Below are 24,563 nucleotides of genomic sequence, written 5' to 3' on the forward strand. Positions count from 1 at the left end.
AACACACTAGCATGATGGCCAGCCTGTGACTGTTAAGACATGGGAACCGTTCCAGGCGCGGGTTCGAACCCCCTGGACCCGGTTTTTGTTATATTTATGTTATTTTTGCTTAAATCTTGGTTTTATTTTTATCATAATCATAATATAATATTAAATAAACTTTAGCCGAACCTCGTAAGTATTATTTTGGCCGTGGTTTCGTGTCATAGTTTTCTATCTTTAAATGTATATATTATATATTTTTATCTATGTATATTTATGCATAAATAATTAACATATACACATAAACATACATATATATACATAAGAAACCAATATTATTTTATTCATTTATTTATTCATATTTTTCTATTCGTTTATTTATTCACATACGCATAAACAAATATTATTTTAATTATTTATTCATATCTATTTATTTATGGTACTAAACCGATCTTGTTATATATACGAATTTGTTTTTAAATTAATATATAATGTTATCAATGCTTAATATCGGTTATGGATTATTAAAATGCATTTACTTGAAAATATGAATAGGATGTATTAGTTACAAAATAATAATATTAACACTAATAATAATAATAATAATAATAATATAAATACTAACAATAATAAATATAATGTTTTAAAACCCTAAAAGACGCCAATTCTTTCAAACCGATTAAATCAAAATAATGACATTGAAACTAATAATATCCCATCCAAATTAAATCGTTATGTCTTATTAATTATTTTCCTCATTTATTAATTATACTATCGTTAACAATTAGGGCATCTTTGTTGACATATCTCGAAGGCTTGAACGTGTTCATCCTCATTTTCTTTTATTATTATCTCATCCGCATTTAATCCACATATAAGGTAACTAATTCGCATCCCCCTTTTTACCGTTATATATTTTGGGGGTGTTATGCGTTAATCATTTTTCACTACAATTCTACTATTTGCGTTATATGATATTGCTCAATTAGTTAAACGTGCAATGTGACTATATGTTCAATTTATTTTTGGTGGTTGGTATCTCATCCTCATCCTCATTAGTATGATCATACGCCGTCGGAGTATCTTGTTATCCATGAGATACGAGTGAAAAGACAACTGTTATATTATTGTTATATTGTTGTTATGCTAGTTTTAGTATTTCATATTATCGTAAGGAATTGTCATTTTTATATTATATGTATTCAAAATCATGATTACTTGCTCAACTTTATGTTGACAAACTATGTATTTTCCCGCATGGCGCAGGTAGCTATATTGGATAAAGAAATAAGGGAGTAAAGAGTAGTTGGACCTTAGGATGCATGATGAATTAAAGACTATTTATTTCTTTTTATTTAATTGTTATGTTTATTCATATGAGACAATGTTTGTGCTTTTGCTTACTTGAATAATATGAATTTAATAATTTAGATATTGGCACGTGTATTTATTTTAGTGTCTTTTGAGCTATGATACAATTATGTCGCGTCCCGGCATATTCCACCGTAGGTTGAGGTGTGACAATTCCTGACCATAATCCGTTCTCTGTGCCTCGTATGATGTATTCTTCGGTGTAATCTGCAGCATCGTTGTTCATTTGTTGTCTACCGTCTAGCAAATTAAAACTGTGGCTTCATCCTGATCTTTGAGTTTGCACTTATGAATTAAGTGCCCTGGTTGCCTGCAATAAAAACATTTGTTCCTTTTGGATTCGTCTCATGTGATTTCTGTGTTTTCTTCTTGTGTTCTCCATAATCAAGTTCTGTGATGTTGTGCGTGCAATCTTGTTAACCGGCTCTGATACCAATTTATAGCAATATCAAAAACAAGAACACAAGATTATATGAATCAAATAATAATAATATGGATCAAACAAATAATGAATTGATCTTTGATAGTTTTACAAGAATACAGAAGAGGTTCTTATATAACCAAGGGTTTAAAGGGATGCATTGGTTTAAAGAGTCGCGATGGTTAACAAAAAACCGTCATAACGGTTTTATCTATTAACTGTATTTAATTAATTATGTAAGACCCCGAATCCCGGAAATCCTACAGTTGGTAATCATATCCAAAAATTCTCAAAAATTTAAAGTCAAACCATTTCATCTTATTAAAATTCAGTTCAGAGTGATAAACAGCGAAAATCACAAGTACTAAAACCAAGTTCTCAAAACCATAATTTAAATGTTTAAAGTAATAAATAAAAAGAAAACAGTTTGCGTATTAATCTCCGACTAGTTATGCCTTCAACCGTCCAAGTAGTCTCGAGCACGTCCAAGCGGTAAGCATCCTCCTCTAAACCTGAAACTCACACTAACATACACACAAAGTCAGCTTGAGCTGAGTGAGTTCAAGTTTTAATAATAGACAATTAAATAAATCATTCCAATGGTTTTAAAACTGTAAACGGAAATACATCAGTTAGACCATCACATTTAATAAATAATCATCCTTACGTATGAACATCTCTATACGTGCATTCCTATATATATATAACATTCAATAATAACATTCAGGGCCGAGCACATGTACAACCCAAACACGTAACATCTGATGTTGATCATGCCACACGAGCCTCCCCCCTCACGGGCTTTTCAGGACCCGCCACAGGATTTAAGAACCTGATTCGTATAGTTTGGCCCGGCCAAGATCACCATCCATCCGTATGCAAACACGAAGTAGGCATACGTAACATTCCGTAGTCGATAACGACTACAACATTCGCCAAATATTGGCCATACAATAATATATATACATACACACATTCTATATCATTCCAAGGCCTACCAATACTCGCAAGCCTATGCAAAATAGTTTAAAACATTTCATCAAGTAAGAAAACACTTAGGTGTGCATGCTAGCCCAAAAGTAAAAAGAGTAAAAAGGGCATCATGAACTCACCTGAAATCAACCGAACACCTGCGACGAGCTAGGAAATCCCTAAGTGCACACTCACAAGTAAGGGCATGTAAATTGTACACAACGCGTCACTAAACTAGACCGTAAGAACACACTTGCCTAATGGGCCGTTCAAGCCCAACACTTTGGCCCGAGGCCCAACAACTTGGCCCGAGGCCCAACCCATACCCAATTACTTTACCTCAGCCCCTAAAACCCTTTAATTAACCAAATCCACCCTACGATCATGGTCGGGGCTAACCATGATGCACAACTCACCCGTCAGTATGCAAATCGAGTTGAATACGCGCGTACTAAATCTTAAAAACCAATTGTCAAACCAATCAGCCCCAAATGGACCAAATTCCCATATTAACCTTTTCATACATCATAATTATGTCACCCGAGTTGATAGGGTTGACGGTTCCTTTTTTCAACACTCAATTTAATGTTTAAACGACAATTCGCGCACCGCCAACTCGATTGACTAATCACCAACCTAATCAGCCCCGAGTACCAAAAATATAATTTTCCCGCAGCCCTTAAACCCCCTAGTGCTGTACAAACTGATTTGGTTGGTCATTCAATCTATTAACGCATCAAACTCAACAATTGACGATTCTACACCCGATAAACCCTAGTTTTCGAACTAAAATCGAATGACCGACCTAAACACCTTCAATGAATACGGTTTTTAAGTATGATGTACCACACATACCTAGGAGGATTTTGGTGTAAAAACCTCACTCAAAACAGCCCTGGAAATGCTCAATTGGACAGTCACCCGGTTAACCTAAAACAAGTCGTTTAACGATCAATACGCGCAATATAACAACCAATTATGGTGTAAAAGACTTGGGGAATCGTAGTACATACCTTGATTGAAGTTCTAAGGCTTAATCTTAGCTTCAAAAAGAAAAATCGGGGGGTGCTTGGTCCTTGCTTACTGCCGATCCCAAATGGGGGGGGGGGCTAGGGTTTATTTTATGATATAAAATAATAATTTACACTCTAGTCCCTCCAGTATGAAGTGTGTAGCAACTTAGGTGGAAAGTTAAGTGAGAAACGTTTACGAGGGTGGCCAGGAGCTCTCGGAAGAATGCCGAGTCAAGCCCGAAGGTGTACGCAACACTATAAGGCTAAACCTTTTTATCAGAAATTTACGGATGTTACAAATTAGCATTCCTAAATAAACCCTAAATCTAATCCTAATAATAAATATAAATATGTCACAATAATAAAAACAAATATAAACTATAAACTAAATAATGTTTATCTTTATCTAATAAAATAGTTAAAAATGGTATAGGATCTTCATACCATCTTTCGCCTATAAGGCTCGTATACGGCATGCAGGCCGTATAAGACCTGAGTCGTTGAAGACCTATACGTTTCGTATACGGGGCCGTATAGGACCTGAAAAAATTGTTTTGTATGTCCCCTTTGTGCACTTGTCAGTTATACGTGGCCTATACGGCCCATATAGCCTTATACGTGGCCTATACGGCCTGTATAGCCTTATACGAACTGTATATGCCTATATAACTTAATATAGTGATGATGTATATTAGAATGAATATGATGCTGACAAGTGAAATAACGTTAGAGGATCCTTTAGAAAGATGTGGAGTCTAAACCATATTTCCATTGGTTACATATTTATTAAGATAGAAAATTTAGAGAGAGTATTTTCTTTGAAAATTATCTACTCATTCTATTTGATATTTAAAGTCCACTACACGTCTTGAATATCATCTATTTTCCAACTTTTTCCTATAGTCAAATAAACATGTTTATTTCACCATTTGGATGCTTCAAACAGACCAAAATACCAGCCCATCTTTCTCTAGTCAATTTCTCAAATTTTAAGGTGTGAACGTTTAACTAATAATCTTTAATTATTTGAAGAATCTTTACAACGTGACAAGATATTTTTAAAATCTTGACGACTTTTAAAACAGAATTAACTTTTGCTCGCTTAAACTACTAGTACCACGGAGACAAAGCCAATTCACACCAACAACAACATAAAATCATGCATAATCATAATATACATTTCTCATTGTTGCATTTGAAAAATGGTAATACCAACCATGTTTCCATTTATTATGTAGAGATTACATTAATAAAAACCTTATTGAAGTTTTGGAGTTCGTGTGATAAAACATCTTAAATTAGCATATGAAATGCAACTCAAAATTCATAAATTGGAGTTGTTACAATACTATGATGGGAAATCAAGTTGTATATAACGCTCTCGCTTTTGTAAACCGCACGGGTTTTGTAAGTGAACACATAAGCCCGACTTCAAAAGCTTGACGAAAAACCATCATTCATATCTAAACACGGTCTAAGAAAAAAAACTGTTTACTTTTCTCTATTAAAACGTAGCATTGCTCCCGTTATGTACATGAGAGGTCAGTAACTGTTGTCACTTATACTAGACTATGATTGATATCTTATTCAACCTAGCTCACCACGATGACCTTGGATCAGAACCAAAACTCGGCTCAAAGATTCTTTGACCCGTGGCTAGTATATGGCGAGGGTCAAACTCTAACTTCCTTCTAGAGATTTGTGACCATTTATCCCCATAATGATCCATCCATTCCTTTTGTGTTGTGTAGTGAGGCAAGTATTGTTTCACTTCAATATTTGATTCCTTACAAAAATTTATAATCTTTCGGTTTTCGTCACTCAAATGCTTCAAAGTAAGTGTCTCTTCACCGTTATCCAATGCCGACCGAAGCAAAGCCACCAAGTAAAACACGTCCTCGTTAGGTGTCACCACTGATGATCTGTCATCCCACCTATAAAAAACATATCCATGAGTTGTAGAATATACAATAACAAGTTACACTAATACTGTATTATGTTTGGTCTAAATGTAAATGGTCAGTAGGGCCAAAAAGGATCGAAACATGGATGCTAAGTACAAGTGTTTGATGCATGAAGTACAATTGGATGATAGAAGGTGAAGGAAAGGAATGAAGAAGGTCCACAAAGGGTGGCATAATCTGTACCAACCGCTTTGTTTCTTGTACTATTATGTGACAGGACATGGATGATGAATTAACATCTCACCAATGGGACCCAAATGGAAGATCTCATCTGACAACAGTATCTTCCCACTTGGACCATCTGTACCCGTTCGATCTTTTTTCTTGTATGGTTCCGGTCAACAAACAAAGACACAACACCTTATGCTGTACTTTTAACTTTTAAGTCCTATATTATAAGATTTTTGTTCGACTTGCAAAGACCATGATATCATGCATCCATCAACACATGGAGGAGGTTACTTAGACATGTGAGAAGAGTATATTTATACATATTTGTAAGATAATATATACTTATGCAACAGTTAAAATTCCTTTCCTCTTTACCACTTTTAATTATTTTGAGACGGACTTCCTTTATGACACTGATGTGTTATATAGAAGTTATACGGCTAGAATGATATGTAAAAGGTTTGCTGTTGTAGACTTTTAGTAACAACCATTCTTTTTCTCACATGCGCGGTGACAGACCTAAGAAATTTTCTCACAAGGGTTGAAAACATTTTCAATTGACTATCGTTATATATACTCACAAGGGTCGGGCCAATTTTTACACTATGGTGGTAGTCAACACTACCACAAGGGTAGATCCACCCCCACATATGCAGTTTTCTTAGGTTTCATGAAACAAAGGGTTTACTGGAATTAGAAACTTACTTGTTTTTGTTCATGGGATAGATGAGGATGGGCCCACTAGTTTTATTACCTAAAATGCCCTTGAAAACTCCTTTATCGAAATCAGCAATTCTTGATTTGGGCACAAACAGGTTAAGCCAGGGGTGGGGTACCTCCCACAAACCCTTGGACCGGAGTTTTAGTTCTGCAGTGTGAACCCGGTCCAAAAAGTCAACATAAGGAAGGTCAGTGGTAAACATTGATGCTGGAATATAATTTAATTTCTCCAACAAAGCTTCCACTTCCTGCAAACAATAATTAATTAAGTAAACTTAAAAGTTTATAAAAATATGTATATAAATCAAAATGCAACAAGAAAAACCCTGGATTTGCTTAAAGTGTTTTGAATTTATTAAAATAATTTAAAGATGAAAAGTACATAAAAACAGCTACCAGACACTTCTTTTGTCAGAGGATAAGTTCAGTTACTTCTTTAATTAAATAAAAAACTGATAAATTATTAATTAGTTAATAAAATATTTAAGAATTATTCGGTGCTAATAATTTGGTGGTTGGACGGCGTGGATATACAAGTAATTCCCTAGGGACTAAAGTAATACCGAAGTTTGTCGTGAATAATCATATGATATAAGCGCATAGATCACACAAGATCTTCCATGTTTTTTTGTGCCATATATGTTTTTTGTTTAATCATATAATCGAGGTTTATTACGTTGCAATGTATACAAACCCCACTGATTCATGACAACCAAATTTAAAATCAAGTCACATATAGAAAGTACAAACTAGAAAAGGACTGGTTTCAAACTACGTAGCCTACTTGTCTAATATATCAAATCACGTAAGATTTCACTAGTGATGTTAGAACAATCTGATAGAATATCACAGGAAATCATTAAATAATAACAAGTGTTTTGGATATATGGATATGCGATTAGTTATTAGTATGGTATTCGATTATTAGATGATACTTGTCTATTTACTTGTAGCCGCTATTTACTGTTGTATTATATAGTCAGTGGCGGACCTACAGTAAAGGTATAGGTGTCGGTCGAGCTATGTGAGAAATTTTTTTTTAAAGTATATATATATGTTAAGCTATGTGAGATAATAAAGTCGACTTTATCCTTGTTAGTGCTGTCTATAATGATATTTGAATCAAAAGCTTGCAATTGGTATTTTTGTTTCTCTCCTATTTTGTAAAAAATGAAACTCAGGTAAGTGCTTTTTTATAAACATATGTATAAAAATAACATATTTCATTTAGCTCCTTGATGCCTATAATAACTAGTTATTTCGGTTTTCTACTAACGGCTTTAACTATAACCTCAGCTCTATTTATTGGTCTGAGCAAGATACGACTTATTTGAAATGAATTGCACAATTCGTAAAAGGAAATCTTTCCGCGAACTTCTGTGTATTTCTAGTTACTTATCGTGTCAATTACCAATTCTTGGTCATTGAGATTCGTGAGTGAGAATCAAAGAACAAGGTTTGATTGATTGTTTAATAAAAAGAGAGATAGAATTAGAAGATCAGAGAAGTGGATTATGTGAATTTAGAATCAGAAGAGCGAGCTAGGGCAAATATACAGTAAAGGTATAGGTGTCGGTCGAGCTATGTGAGAATTTACACTTGTAATCCCTTTTCAAGCTCTTTCGTCATGCATATTTGCCCTAGCTCGCTCTTCTGATTCTAAATTCACATAATCCACTTCTTTGATCTTCTAATTCTATCTCTCTTTTTATTAAACATTCAACCAAACCTTGTTCTTTGATTCTCACTCCTCAATTTCAGGACTTTATTATCTCCCCATGTATCGGATTATACCCAAAATATAGCCAAAATCCCCAATTTCTCGCACCTACCAAAACACACACACACACTGACTGTTCTAGCTTCAGTATCAAATACCCACATCATTTATAACGATTTAACCAACTGGGTATTCGTATTTTGTAAATCTACAGGTGGGTTTTCACGGAAATTAAGAATCTTGGAATTAAGGTTTCATAGTGTTTGTGTGTTGGAAGTTAAGAATCTTGAAATTGGGAAACTGGGTGTTGTGTTGTCTAGCTCGATTTGTTATATCTCGGTGTTCTCCCGGTTTTGATAAACGAGGGTTTCTTGTAACTTGGCTGCCGTTGAGCTGTATCTACCTTCATCATCTTCACGGTATACTCGTTCCTTTCTCACTATTATTATTATTATTATTAGTATTATTATTATTATTATCATTAGAACATAAGTGATCCGGATCTTTGGAGTTTATTTTCATTTTAAGATCTCTTGACTATTATTGTTATTGCTACACACTATTATTATTATTATTATTATTATTATTAGTTTTTGTTATTATTATTATTATTATTATTATTATTATTATTATTATTATTGATTTGGTGTTCTATTGCTTGTGTTTGTGTGTTTAGTTGCAACCATAGAGCGTAGGAACCATGACTATTACTTGAGACCATGTCCTGAAACGAGGGGTGTAGGAAAGAGTAAAGATAGGGAGCGTATATTGCGTTTGGCTTCTTGGAATGTAGGAACATTAAATGGTAAGTTGCTAGAATTGGTAGATGTGCTTAAAAGACGTAGGGTTCAGATAGCATGCCTCCAGGAGACTAAGTGGAAAGGACATAGAGGGGCTGAGTGTAATGGGTATAAGTTGTGGTACTCGGGGTCTGATGGAGCTAGGAATGGAGTGGGGTTTCTAGTGGCTAAGGAAATACACACTTGTGTGGTGGAGGTGATAAGACATAATGACAGGATTATGGTGTTGAAATTAGTACTAGGAGAGGAAGTAGTGGCAGTAGTCTCCGCCTACGCGCCCCATGTAGGCCTAGGGGATCAGGAAAAGAGAGAATTTTGGGATTGCCTAGACGCAGTGGTAGGGGGCATACCTAGGGGGGAGAGGATTTGCATAGGAGGTGATTTTAATGGACACATTAGTAAGGCTAACGATGGTTTTCAAGCCGTACATGGGGGTTTCGGTTTTGGTGATAGGAATGAGACCGGAACAGATCTTCTAGAGTTTGCGGTGGCACATGACCTAGGTATTATAAATTCTTATTTTAGGAAACAAGATTCTCATTTAATCACTTTTAGCAGTGGCGGACGCGACACGCAAATTGACTACCTTTTGATGAGGCAAGGAGACCGACGTTGGTGGAAGGACTGCAAAGTCATACCTGGGGAGGCAGTTGTTACTCAACATCGACTACTAGTGACAGATATAGCCTTCAGAAATAAGCTGACTGTTAGAGAAAATAAAGGTACACCGAGAATTCGATGGAGAAATTTGAAGGACGAGAATCTCCTACTGTTTAAGGATAAACTCATGCTGCATACGCGGGCTCGACTAAATGGGGACTCAACTCATATATGGGAAGCTATGGAGACAAAGATCATCCAAGTAGCAAAGGAGACTCTCAGGGTCTCAACAGGAAAGACAAGTGGGCATAAGGAGTCTTGGTGGTAGAATGACGCAGTGCAAGACAAGATAAGGGACAAACAAGGATGTTTTAAGGAGCTAATGAGGTGCACGAATGAGGAGGAGCGAGTGGAATTGAGGGCCAACTACAAAACGGCCAAGATAGAGGCGAAGAAGGCAGTGGCGGAAGCAAAGAAGGCGGCCTTTAAACGGATGTATGAAGGTCTAGAAACAAAAGAGGGGGAACATGCTATGTTTAAGATTGCCAATGCCAGGGAGCGTAGAAGGCAAGATCTAGGACCGGTGAAGTTCATAAAGGATACAGATGGGCATGTACTGGTCAAGGAGCAGGACATCAAGCTAAGATGGCAAACCTACTTCCACAATCTTTTTAACAATGGGAGAGCTTTCCAAGAAGAACATGACAACACAAACTTTCAACGACAACAATCGAATAACTGCTACTGCCGACGGATCACACGAGAAGAGGTGAAGGATGCACTTAGGAGGATGGGAAGGTCTAAGGCGGTTGGCCCAGACAACATACCCATCGAGGTGTGGAATTGTCTGGGGGAGGAAGGAGTCATGTGGTTAACTACTCTGTTCAATAGTATTCTCAAATCAGGTAAGATGCCAGACCAGTGGAGGAGCAGCGTTTTAGTTCCTATCTATAAGAACAAAGGAGACGCCCAATGTTGTGGTAACTACCGAGGAATCAAACTACTAAGTCATACTATGAAGCTATGGGAAAGAGTGATTGAGGGTAGACTTAGACGCGAAACTCAGGTTACGGTCAACCAATTTGGCTTCATGCCGGGGCGTTCCACCACAGAGGCAATACACCTCCTAAGAAGATTAATGGAAAAGTATAAGGAGAAGAAGCGTGATCTACACATGGTGTTTATTGACCTAGAAAAGGCCTACGACAGTGTGCCACGACAGGTGCTCTGGGAGTGCTTGGAGGGTAGAAGAGTGCCCAGGAAATACATAGAGATAATTATGGATATGTATACCAGGAGTGAAACAAGTGTCCGTGCGCCAGTAGGGGATACTGATTTCTTTCCTGTAGAGGTAGGTCTTCACCAGGGGTCAGCGTTGAGCCCGTTTCTTTTTGCAGTAGTCTTGGATGAGTTGTCAAAGTCGATTCAGGGGACTCTCCCGTGGTGCATGATGTTCGCAGACGATATTGTGTTACTTGCTGAGAAAAAACAAGATCTAAAATGAGGCTTGAGGAGTGGCGAACAACCCTAGAGACAAAAGGTTTAAAGATTAGCCGATCTAAGACGGAGTACCTCCACTGTGATTTTGGTGGGATAAACGACAATGAAGACGCACAGATCACAATTGAATGGCATGTGGTCCCGCAGGTAACGAAGTTCAAGTATTTAGGATCATTTGTACAGAGCGATGGGGAATTAGACAGTGATGTCACCCACTGAGTTCAGGTAGGATGGTGTAGATGGAAAGCAGCCACAGGTATATTGTGCGACAAGAGTTTCCCGACTAAACTAAAAGGAAAATTCTATAGGGTGGCAGTTAGACCTGCAATGCTATATGGAACAGAGTGTTGGGCCATCAAGAAGGCACAAGTGCGGAAGATGGAGGTAGCAGAAATGAGAATGCTACGTTGGATGTGTGGGCACACAAGGCTAGACCGAATAAGAAACGTTGTGTTTCGCGAGAGATTAGGGGTGACGAACATAGCAACAAGATAAGAGAGTGGAGATTGAGATGGTTTAGACATGTAAAGAGAAGACAGACGACGAATCCTGTAAGATCCGTAGAAAACATTACTATAGAGGGGAGGAGGGGTAGAGGATGACCGAAATTGACTTGGGATGAGAGGATTAGGCATGATTTGATAGACCTAAACCTCTCCGAGGACATGGTTGAGGATAAGAATTCGTGGAGAAGTAGAATTAAAGTTAAGGATTTTTAGAGAGAATTGAATACCTTAGGGCTTAGACTTAACTTATTTAGGTCGCATACCATAATGGTATTTCCCTTACATATATTATTATTATTATAATTATTATTAGCTTTTATATAGCTGTTAAACTGTGATCTTATTATTAATATTATTATAATTAGTAGTAGTTTGTATATAACTGTTAACTTTGATTTCCTTTATTTTGCTTCATACACATGTACTTAGAGCCGATGGTCTCTCTGGAAGCCACCTCTTCATTCCTTTGGATGGAGGTACGGTGTGCCTACATCCCACCCTCCCCAGACCCTACTTATAGCTTTGCTGTCGGTGGGATTTTACTGGGCATGATTGATTGATTGATTGATATATATGTTAAAATTCCAATTAACGTCTTAAAAATTTTGACTCGACCCTCTTCTGACTTTTATGAATTTTTTTCCAGGGTTTGCAGTGTAGATAATAATAATAATAATAATAATAATAATAATAATAATAATAATAATAATAATAATAATAATACATGGTAATTACTACAATTTTAAGTATATTATTATAATCTACAACTTTTATTAGTATTGTGGTACAAAATTTGGAGTTTTGATTCGGTTTTTGGGGTGAGATTAACAATACATACGTATACCCGGAAGAAAGTTCATAAATCCGGTAGGTATTGAGTAACGGGTATTGGATCTAGTTTTACAATCGTGTATAATATTAAAATGTGATTAGGAAAACATGTCACATTCATGAAGTGTTGCCAAGTTTCACTCCTCAACCAATTATGACAAAATGAGTAACCCTAAACTTTTATTCACTCTTCTTATACCTATCATGTGAGATTGGATTTCTACACAACAGTTTTAAATACTTTAGATATGTTTGTTTTCATACATATATTTTTTACACAATGATATAAACTGATAGCTTTTAATGAAGAATCCAAGTCTGATAATTGTAGATCTTGTAGATTTCTTGGTAGGGGGAAAAGATTTGGTTATATATTTGTGGTATAAAGATCCAAAAACTGCTTTAATTTGCAATGCTACAATATGGTTGCATGTTACATATTCGAATCGCTTTTCACCTTTTAACATGAACTTTTGGTACTTTTTGCAATATTCACATGCTTCCCACCAGATCTAGCTATTTTTTCCATTAAAATCGAGCTTATAATTCTCATATTTTATAAAAAAAAGGTTCACGTCCAATCATTTCAATTTAATAAAACATCCCATTTTACCCCAACCTATTTCATGTGTTATCAAATCCATTTGGTAATTAAAAAGAAACGAAAAGACTGAGATTTACTTTACCTGATCGATTACTTCAGGGTCCGCCCCTTCGTGGTAATTCTTGGTGATTTCCAAGCAATACAAAACATTGCCACCCGCTCCAAGAGACGTGATTTTAACCGGGTTATTCGGTGAGAAGAAAGACGATCTCCAGTTGTTGATTAACCCTTCATCGACAATAACGAATCCCTCAATGTAATCGAACTTTTGCGACTGTGGTTGATCATGCAACGATATAAGATACTCTTGATCGTGTGTAAAAGCCGAGAAATTCGAGTATAAAACCCTAATCCATCTAACCTGTTCATTATTAATCAAACAAAATTAACATTAGTCAAACAAAATGTTAATTAATTCTCCTTGTTAATCACATGCAATAATAATAACAATTATATTTTGTCGTCAACAAAAACAAAAACAAAACCAAAAACAAGAAGCATCAATCTTTGAATATGATTTTCTTGACTCCATAGTATAGTCACTAGGCATATCACATCACATGGTCCAAAAAACTGTAACCTACGACGCATCCCCCGAACCCACATCTTGTATTAATATTATTATTGTGTTTGCTACCAGTTCGATCCATCTAGTGTTCACATAAATATTTTTTATATAAAAAAAATGTAACTTTTTGGATAAATTATTTCAAGATTTGGGTTAACCACATACCATCCTTAATAATTTTATTATTGTGTTTTTAAAAAAATGTAACTTTTTTTTATAAACTAATTTCATGATTAAGGCTAACCACGTACCATTTTCGGAGACGGTTCTAACGCGATACGAGCCCGCGTTATGATCCCAAACTGACCCAACCCGCCAAGCACCGCATGAAACAAGTCCGGGTTTTGGTCCATGGAGCACGTCAACACGTCACCTCTTCCTGCTCTTCGTTTAAAAACAAACAAATTATTAACACAAAATTATTATAAATACATAATTAATTCATGAAAAGATTTATGTGATGCAATATAATATCTAGTTGTACGGAACAACTTATGTCATGTTAATATGTTATGCATGAAGAAGATTCTAAAATAATATGATGTACCTGTGACGACATCCATCTCATGAACATTACTGATCTGAGGGCCATGATTAAACGCCTGCCCACTTATTCCGGCATTAGAGAGTGTACCACCAACCGAAAGATATAAATAATCAGTCCAAGATTTGGGTGCGAGTCCATACTTTAAGGTGGACTTGAGCACATCAATCCACAGCTCGCCGCCCCACACGTCAACATACATCAAATTGTCCGAAACAACAGGACGGTTGTTAAGGTTTCTGGAACCGGTCATTTGAATTACGACGCCGTTTGATGTTTGAGACTGGCCGTTTATGGAATGGCCGTGTCCTCGGGCGGACACGGCGAATCCGGATGCGGACTCGTGGGCGAGTCGCAAAAGTTTTGCGATGTCGCTTGCGGACGAGGGGTGGAGGACCGCTAACGGTTCGGAACTAGTTAGTTTACCGAAGTCCACGGACGCGAATTTAATGTTGTCCGCGCCTGTGGTTAACTGACCGTTGAGTCCGAAGCGGAAGAGGTCGGTCGGGTTAAGGGTTAACCCGACGATGGAGATGAGGCGGCAGAACGCAAATAATAGAAGTAGTTTGGTGGCCATAGGAGGAGGAGGTGGTGGAGGTTTTTTTTTTTTTTTTTTTTTTTGTGGTTTCACACAGTTAAGGTGTGTTTTATGTGTGAGAGTGTGTATGCAGGGATTGGATTTTATGTCTAGGAAATGAGATACAGGTTCTCAATTTATAGAACAATCGAAAAGGAAGGGACTTTGGTGGATGACCACGTGCGATTGTGTTCGAAGGTCTATGTGACACGTGCGAACACTCTTTTATTTATTTGTTTTTGCATTTTCTTACGTGAATTATGTTTTTGTTTTTTGTGTTAGGGGTTGCTTGGTAGTTTCTTAATGGTCAAGCTACCTATTAATAGTTTATAATCCCTTAATAAGTAGTCTTAAGTCTGATTGTTAAGAAGTCACTATTAGGAGACTATGAATCTTTAAGAGGTAGTATTTTAATGATCATTAAAAGACTATCAAACAGTCCCTTACTCAGCTTTAGGGACGTTTATGGGTCGGTTTAGATAGTTTTGAGTAAAACTCAACCATAATTCATTTGATGGTTAATAGATAACCATAATTATTACCGATCAAGGGTGGACCAATTGCTTGGTTGCCAAGCTAGGGCTTTAGGCCCCAAAAATACAGAGGCCCAAGTTTAAAAAAAAAATTATATTAGAGTTTTTTTCTTGTCATCGATGGAAGATTGGAAGCATCGAAGTATGGAAGCAATATTGAAGGAACTGAAGCAACTATTATTTTGGTACTTCCCACGCACTCGATTTCACGAAATTTATGGAATGAAAAGTGGAAGTCATCATTTAATCACTAACGGCTCTAGAATATTAATCATCTATTTCCATCATGTTCATCTTTATATACTAAGTAAGTTTCATTTCTTGATTTATACTCACAATAACATTCTGATTCTTATATTCTTCAACTTTTAATTTGTTACTGAATTGACAATTGCAAATTTTTCTTTCGATTTCTGGTTTAGGTCTGCTTTGAGATTGAGTGTTTTCGTCGATTGTTAGTGACAACATTTGGTTCAAGACCATAGGTGTGTGATTTTTTATTTCGATTTTTGTTCAATTGGATTTACTAAATTGCTATTAGAATGTGACAATTTGAGGTTAGTTTATTGTAACATCGCGGCTTTAAACGAAATAAGCCCGGGTGATACGTACAAATTGTTCATAAGCTCGCAACACTATTAAAGTGTTAAAATTATTCCGTTTCATAAGGTAGCAAGTACACAATTGTTCATTAATAAAAAGACAAGAAATATTTTATCGAATAACAAATACAAAGTCGAAGGTTGTTAGATAGATTGTTAGAAATGTCCTAGTAATATGCTTAGCATCCTATACGTGCTTACTTGATTGCCTTCTATGCTTATTTTATGTGTTTACAGTTTATTTTAATTATTTATTTATTTTATTATTTTAATCTTGTGCACACATAAACTCTGAGGCTATGCCTAACTCTCAAAAACATTTTTAATTCTTTTATTTAATAAATTTAGTAAATTGTTTTTATTTTGGGAAATTCCTTAAGAATGCCCTTGTTTTTTTTTTACTTCTGCATCTTAAAGCATGGGAGTATGACTTAAGTTTGGTGCGTTTAACGCGAGAGTTGAAGTGATTAAGAATGCCTTTGTTTTTATTTTGGGAAATTCCTTAAGAATGCCCTTGTGTTCTTCCTAGGTATGTCTAGTATAACATACTTAAGTATCGTGTTCATGGGTGTTCGTTAGATTGGTCAACTAGTTGTAGCTTGATTGTTAGTGTTTGGTTGACTAGAAATGTAGTTTGGTGCGTTTAACGCGAGAGTTGAAGTGATTAACGACCAATTCAGCTCGGGGACACTCGTTTTGATGTACGGGCTGTTCAAAATTCATTTTTATAAGTTATGGGGCTGAATTGGTTGTCGGTTACTCCAACGGGTCGGTACAACGCACAATTGCGTTTATTGAGTAGTTGGTGCGTCGTACTTGCGGGTTACCGACCCATTTGACTCGTGTGGCGTCGTGTGGACTTGTTGGCTATGATTCTATCATAATGGGTCCACACGGGGCTGAGTTGGATGTTAACGGTCTAGACGACTCCTAAACGCGTGTATTGGTATCACCTAGTGCTTCCAGGGATAATTTGGAAATTCTTTACTCCCGGGAGTGTCTGAGGGTCGTTTTGGTGAATGTGAGGCCTCAGGGGCTGTTGTGGTTTAGTTTGATGAGGTCGAGGATTTAGGTAACTCGAACCATGTTAGAACGTCTCGTAGGATAAACGAGTCCTTTCGATGTCGATTGTAACGATTGTATGTAAACCGACAGGTGTTTGAGTTTTGGGATCACTTAGGGATTTCCTAGCTTGGAGTGAATCCGTGTCTCGTGTCAGGTGAGTTCATGATGCCCCTTTTTACTCTTTTTAAGTTTTGGGCTAGCATGCACACTTAAACGATTTTTCTTGATGAAACGTTTAAACTATTTTATATAGGCTTGCTAGTATATAGTTGGCCTTGGGATGTTATAGTATGTATATACATATATAAATTATTGTATGGCCTATATTTGGCGATGTTGTAGTCGTATCGACTACTGATGTTACGTATGCCTACTTTGTGTTTGCATGCGTTGATGAGATGTTACGTGTTTGAGTTGTACGTTTGCTCAATCCTGATGTTATTACTTGGATGTTATATATATATATATATATATACATATATATATATATATACATATATATATATATATATATATAGGGATGTACTTATAAGGATGTTTATATATATATATATATGTATGTATGAGAATGATTATTTATCAATGATGATGGCTTAACCGATGTATTCTTTATTACTTTAAAACTTTTGGAATGACTATCTGGATTATTATTTACTGATGTTATTTATTTAAAACTTGAACTCACTCAGCTCAAGCTGACTTTGTGTGCATGTTAGTGTGAGTTTCAGGTTAGGAAGAGGATGCCTTATCGCTTGGACGTGCACGAAGCTACTTGGACGGTGAAGGGCATACGTGGATGGAATATTTTATTTTTGAATATTTTAATTTAAAAAGTTTTATAAACATAATAGAATTGGTTTTGGGCAATATTCCCGGAATTTTTGGGAACTTATTTTATTAGTTATGTTTTCCGCTGAATTATACTCTGATATGGTTATTTTAATGAAATGAATTGTTTTTAAGTTTAATTATTTTTATGAGTGTTTTGAATGAATACCAACTGTGGGGTTCCCGGGTTTCGGGGCCTTACACCCCTTTTTAACTCTTTTTATGTTTTGGGCTGGCATACATACTTAATTACAGTTTTACCCGATTTTACTCCTTAAAACAATTTGAAGATCATTGTATTGTTTGATGATGTTTGTGCAATTATGAAAACCCAGTATGAGTTACATTCTGTGCCTTAGGATATTTTAGACTCGTTTGGTCATAAATTGCTTAAGGTTATATACCTAGTTATGGTTTAGACTCGAGGATGTTAATAGACTGGGTAGTAATTGAAATACGAGTAGACCCATTTACTTAGTTCATGTGTTGAACTGATTATTATATATTACCTTATGGCCCATAGGCTTACTTGTAATATGGTATATTTTGGGATGATATATACATACATACATACATATATATATATATACATACATACATACATATATATATATATATATATATATATATATATGTACGTATGTGCATGTGTTACCCTATGGCCTATGATTAGCGATGTTAGTTAGCCGTTCGTGACTAAGGATGACTTACTTACGATGTGGTATATTTTGGGATCATATATATGTATGAGTATGTGTTACCTTATAGCCTACGGTTGTGTGATGACATTTAGTTCCTTGTGACTAAGAATGATGTGAGTAGGGTTATTGATGTGTGTGTGCATGGTGATTACGACCGGGTCAAATATATTACTCGGGTTTCCAAATCCCGCGGTGGAGAGGCCCGTGTGGCGTGATCATCATTTTGGCGGGTCAAATATATTACTTGGGTTTTAAAATCCCGTGGTGAAGAGGCCCGTTGTATGTTAAACCATGATCGGGTCAAATATATTACTCGGGTTTGTACTCGTGGTGGAGAGGCCCGTATCACGTGTTTGGATGTGTAAGTTGTGACCGAGTCAAATATATTACTCGGGTTTTGAATCATGGTGGAGAGGCTCGTGTCACGTGCTTAGGTCTTACCGCGTCTAGGTCAAATATATTACTCGAGTCTTGACTCGTGGTGGAGAGGCCCGTGTACGTGTGTTCGATGATGAATGTATTATTCGGTGAACTATATTTATTTATTTTATTATTATTCTCTCTGCTGTTTAGAACTATAACTTTGAAATAAAGTATGAATTATTGTTTATGAAAACTTGAACTCACTCAGATCTAGCTGACTTTGTGTGTATGTTAGATTGACTTTCAGGTTATGGAGTAAATGTTACCACTTGGACGTGCTGGATGCTACTCGGAGTTGAAGGCAATTCTAGATGAGGAATTTAAAATAAAACAAACACTTCACTTTATATTCAGTTTTGGGATTTTAGATACTTAACTTTTTCCCATTGTTTATCATTTGGTATTTTTCCGGTTTTGGGAATTTTTGATGCTTATGAATTTCCGCTGTTAAATTACTCTGAACTAGTTTTAAATAAAATGAAACGTTTGGTTTTAAATTTTGGGTGAAATTGTGGTAGTGATTACCAACTGTAGGATTCCCGGGATTCGGGGTCTTACAACGCTCATGGGAGGTCCAATTCACAAATTTATGTTGCATTATTTAGTTGGGCCATTTAAATTTCCATCGAAAGTTCATGGGAAGCCCAACTCATTGGGTATGTTTCATTATTTAATTTGGGTTCTCAAATTACCATGAAAAGCCCAACCCAATAAAATTTTAATTTGAGTTTTACTTTTAAACAAAAATTTGTTCATTTATTTAAAATATCTCAGAATTGTTCGCATTATTTTAAATTTTGACTCATCCTCAATTTATGATAAGTTACTAGCACGATTTTATTTAAATTCATTTACCAATTATCTTACATCAACTCATTTACACAACTTACCCTTCATTATAAAATTTCATCTTTGGTCCTCGCAGAATGTCTTCCGTAAGAATCCATCGTGGTAATCAACGTCATTCATCTGATTCTCATGATCGCCATCTGGCTGCTAGAATCACCAAGGAATTTGTTGTTGCTATGCCTACTATTGTGACTCAGATCCAGAGTCTCCGTTCGAATGGTTATGCTACTTCGGCCGCTCCAAACAACTTCCACTTCAAGAACTTCACTCGTGCTAAAACACCACAGTACCTTGGAGAAGAGAATGCCACTAAACTTCTCTAATGGTTCGAGAAAATGGAAAACGTATTCATTGCGAATGTTCGGATGAAAAACGGACTAAGTTCGTCTCGAGCGTCGTTGACGAGCGAGCTCTCACTTGGTGGAACACTTTCAATGCCATCCAAGGAATCGAGATTACTATAACAATGCCTTTGGGATGAACTCAAAGAGGCTATGAAGAAAGATTTTTGCCCTGAACATGAACTGCAACGGCTTGAGATTGAGTTTTTGGAACTCAAACAAATTGGTGGTGATAACTCTACCTACTCCGACCGTTTCAAGGAGCTTAGCCTGTTTGTACCTCACCTTGTAACACATGCGACTCGTGGTATTCTGAAGTATATTCCTGGGTTACCAACGATCTTCCGTGATGTTGTGGTAAGTTGTGACCCTCTCTTCATTGGGGAAGCGATTGCCCTTGCTTCTGCACTTTCGGATGATCATGTTATGGATGGGGCCTTGTCCCGAAAGGATTCCAAACCTATCCCTGACAATTCAAAAACCGAATCCTCAACCGATGCTAAGGCTGAACCCAAACCCACTCCGCACAACAACAACACTTATCACCACAACAAGAAATATAAACCCAACCACCCAAATTATGATATCAATCAAGCACATCCTGATCCAACCATCTCAAACAAGAAACCTTACACCAGTTCATACCCGTTATGCTCCACTTGTAACTATCGTCATTCGGCTCAATCCCGTGTCGTCTCTGCACCCAATGCAATCATTGTGGTCACCTTGCTAATGCTTGTCGTACGCCACCTAGTGTACAAGCCGTCCCTCAACGGTCTGTGTCACTTGCTCCTAAATTCTATGCTATGCCATTTGCTCAACCGAGTGCACCTACTATACGTGCTTGCTACAATTGTGGAGACCCTAATCATCTCCGCAACGTGTGTCCTCAACTCATCCATGCTCACCAAGCTCAAGCTATACCTGCACCCTATTACACTACTCATGCTCATCAAGTTCAAACCTACCAACCTTACATTCTTCAAGCTCCTTTAGTCAATCAAGATCGTTCCTACTTAACCTAAACCTATTAAATCCAGTACCTGTAAGCTCAAGTTTACCAAACTTACTCCAATCAAACCCCACTCCTACAACCGTTCAAGCTCAACCTATTCAAACTATTCCAAATCAGACGTCCTCAACTACTCAAGTTCTTATGGATCCAACTTCTCCAAGTACTCCAAGTCAAGTGAATCAAGTCAACCATAACTAAGATTCTCACGGTCTCTGAAAACTCTTGTTTCTTGCGTTATTTCTATCTTAAGTTATTTTGTCTTTTCAAATTATGCATTGTAACAACTCCTTACTTAATTATGGCATGGAATAATTTCAATTTGGATTATTAATCCTTTGCATTTTTTTATCTCATGATTAAAGCTTATTGTATTTGTCAAGGTTAATTGCTTATGATACCGTACTCCTATCATATTTTTCTATTCTCGTTTATCACGATCCATTTTAATATTAGTGTCAAGAAATCCTTTCCTTTTCAATTCAAGATTTATACTTTTACATCAAAAGATGCTTTAGAAATTTCACTTTTTATCAATAAACTCGAACGGCCATTTTATTTTTAAGAAATGTTTGTACATCGATAGTCTTCTGGTTGTATGTTTAAATTTATCAAAACTTTTGATTTCTCACAAAATTATGTCTTTCAATGTTTTGTAATCCACACGATGGGACGGATTATATGGACTATCCGGCGATCTAAGTAATTATCCAAGTTGACACGTGATTATCCAAGTACTCGAATGGAAATCATAATACGAATAATTGTGTGCAATAATCTAGAACCGAAAGTAGTTTGAGTAACAGTACAAATGTTAATATGATAAGGACATGGTGGATACGCCGCATGTACATCCTATATATAAGTGGCCTTATCAGATTTTCATTTGGAGCGTTGCTCCGACTATTCAAAGTTCCATGTTATGTTAAATTTTAAATTTATTTAAAAAAAATGTTTTTCCTTAAAATTTGATTATATTATTTTTGTTTTAGTTTTCTCTAATTTCATGACAAATTCCCAAAAGTAGGGGAAACTGTAACATTTTGGATTTTTCGTATTCGTATTTGTTTTATCAATTCGTTGTAAGGCCTCGAACCTGGGGAACCCTACAGTTGGTATTCATACAAAACACTTAAGAAAATACTTAAACTTGAAAAAAATTCATTTCGTTAAATCAAACATCTCAGAGTATAATTCAGCGGAAAACCATAATTGATAAAACAAGTTCCCGAAACCCGAGAATTATGCCCAAAAACCAATTTAAATGTATTTAAATAAATATTAAAAGAAAATGTTTATTTTTATTGAAACATTCGACCAGGCATGCCCTCCACCGTCCAAGCAGCTTCGTGCACGTCCAAGCGATAATGCATCTATCTCCTAACATGAAACTCACACTAACATGTACACAAAGTTAGCTTGAGCTGAGTGAGTTCAAGTTTTAAATAAATAACATCAATAAATAAAAATCATGATAGTCATTCCAAAGGTCTTAAACTATAAAAGGGATACATCAGTTAGGCCATCATCTTCAATACATAATCATCCTTATATCTACATGTATACATATACATATAAATAAACATCCTTATAAGTGCACCCCTATATATATATATATATATATAACATCTAAATAATAACATTAGGGTCGAGCAAACGTACAACCCAAACACGTAACATCTCATCAATGTATGCAAACACAAAGTAGGCATATGTAACATCCGTAGTCGATAACGACTACAACATCGCCAAATATTGGCCATACAATAATATATACATACATACTATAACATCCCAAGGCCTACCATATACGAGCAAGCCTATATAAAATAGTTCAAATATTTCATCAAGCAAAATCGTTTAGGTGTGCATGCTAGCCCAAAACTTAAAAGAGTTAAAAGGGGCATCATGAACTCACCTGACACAAAACAAATATTTACCAGGAGCCAGATGATCCCTAAGTAATCCCAAACTCAAACACCTGCCGGTTTACATTCAATCAATACTAATGACATCAAGATGACTCGTTTATCCTACGAGACGTTCTAACGTGGTTCGGGGTACCTAAACCCTCGACCTCATCAAACTAAATCACAACAGCCCCGAGGCCTCACATTCACCAAAACGACCCTTAGGTACTCCCGGGTATAAAGAATTCCCTATTTGCCCCCGGAAACAATAGGTGACACCAATACGCGCGTTCAAGAGTCGTTTAGGCCATTAACTTCAACTCAGCCCCGTGTGGACCCACTTGATAAAATCACAGCCAACAAGTCCACACGACGCTTCACGAGTCAAATGGGTCGGTAACTCGCAAGTACAACGCACCAACTATTCAATAAACGAAATTGCGCGTTGTACTGTCCCGTTGGAGTAACCGACAACCAATTCAGCCCCATAATTTATAAAAATGATTTTTCAACAGCCCGTACATCAAACCAAGTGTCCCCGAGCTGAATTGGTCGTTAGTCACTTCAACCCTCGCGTAAAACGCATCAAACTGCAATTCTAGTAAACCGAACACAATCTTTCAAATGATAACTAGTTGACAAATCTAACGAACCCTAATGAATATGGTTTTCAAGTATGATATACTACACATACATTGGAGGATTTTGGTGCGAAACCTCACTCAAAACAGTCTTGAAAAAGCTCAATTGAACAGCCACCCGGTTAGCCTACAACAAGCCATTAATCGATCAATACGCGTGTTATAACGACCAATTATGGTGCAAAAGACTTGGGGAATTGTATTACTAACCTTTAATTGATGTTTTACGCTCACGACTTGGCTGGAAAAAAGAAAAATCGCAGGGGGGGGGGCTGTGTTTTGCCGATCGGACCAGCAAGAACAAGGGTTAGGGTTTTTGTTTTTTAATTTATGTTATAAAATAATAAGTTTCATTCTAGCCCCTATAAATTCAAATATATGGCATCTTGGAAGAAAAGTTAAATGCTTTAACGTACCGGGATGATGAACAGGTTTCCGAGAAATATCGGTTAAATCCCGAGAATCATACGTACTTTACAACTTTAAATCTTTGAACCGAAATTAACGGGTGTTACAAGTCCACCCCCTTACAACGGGATTCGTCCCCGAATCCCGATGCGACAGGAACAATTGCGGATAGAGTTTCATCATCTCATCTTCGGACTCCCAAGTAGCCTCGGAACCCCTACGGTGCCGCCACTGCACCTTCACCTGTCTAACCACCTTATTACTCAAACGCCTTTCCTGACGATCAATTATAGCAACCGGTTCTTCAACGTAGTTCAATTTACTATCAAGTTCAATATCATCAAGAGACACCTGGGTCTCCTCGTCACCTAAACCTTTTCTCAGAT

The 24,563-nt window shown here is 36.5% G+C and overlaps 1 protein-coding gene across 1 annotated transcript; it reads right to left on the reverse strand.

Annotated features, from left to right (window-relative positions):
• Positions 1-5,131: 5,131 nt before the first annotated feature.
• Positions 5,132-14,864, reverse strand: LOC143546507 (cytokinin dehydrogenase 5-like). The gene is made up of 5 exons (XM_077038169.1): positions 14,291-14,864; positions 13,995-14,122; positions 13,258-13,536; positions 6,600-6,862; positions 5,132-5,693 (listed from the first exon to the last, which is right to left on the reverse strand). Exons 1-5 carry the CDS (start codon positions 14,862-14,864, stop codon positions 5,357-5,359), a joined length of 1,581 nt encoding a protein of 526 aa, XP_076894284.1. The 3' UTR covers positions 5,132-5,356.
• Positions 14,865-24,563: the final 9,699 nt, after the last annotated feature.

The sequence above is a fragment of the Bidens hawaiensis genome, unplaced genomic scaffold (assembly GCF_021521415.1).
Source record: "Bidens hawaiensis isolate Kalapana, Puna unplaced genomic scaffold, B.hawaiensis_p1.1 tig00000904_1, whole genome shotgun sequence".
Classification (NCBI taxonomy): Eukaryota; Viridiplantae; Streptophyta; class Magnoliopsida; order Asterales; family Asteraceae; genus Bidens; species Bidens hawaiensis.

What these genes read in the sequence shown, in the direction of transcription:
- LOC143546507 (XM_077038169.1), bottom strand. Translation starts at nt 14,864, where the DNA reads ATGGCCACCAAACTACTTCTATTATTTGCGTTCTGCCGCCTCATCTCC. An exon ending in ACCCTGAAGTAATCGATCAG is followed by an intron (nt 6,863 to 13,257) that starts GTAAAGTAAATC and finishes TATTGTTTGCAG; the next exon opens with GAAGTGGAAGCTTTGTTGGA. An exon ending in TATCCCATGAACAAAAACAA is followed by an intron (nt 5,694 to 6,599) that starts GTAAGTTTCTAA and finishes TGTTTTTTATAG; the next exon opens with GTGGGATGACAGATCATCAG.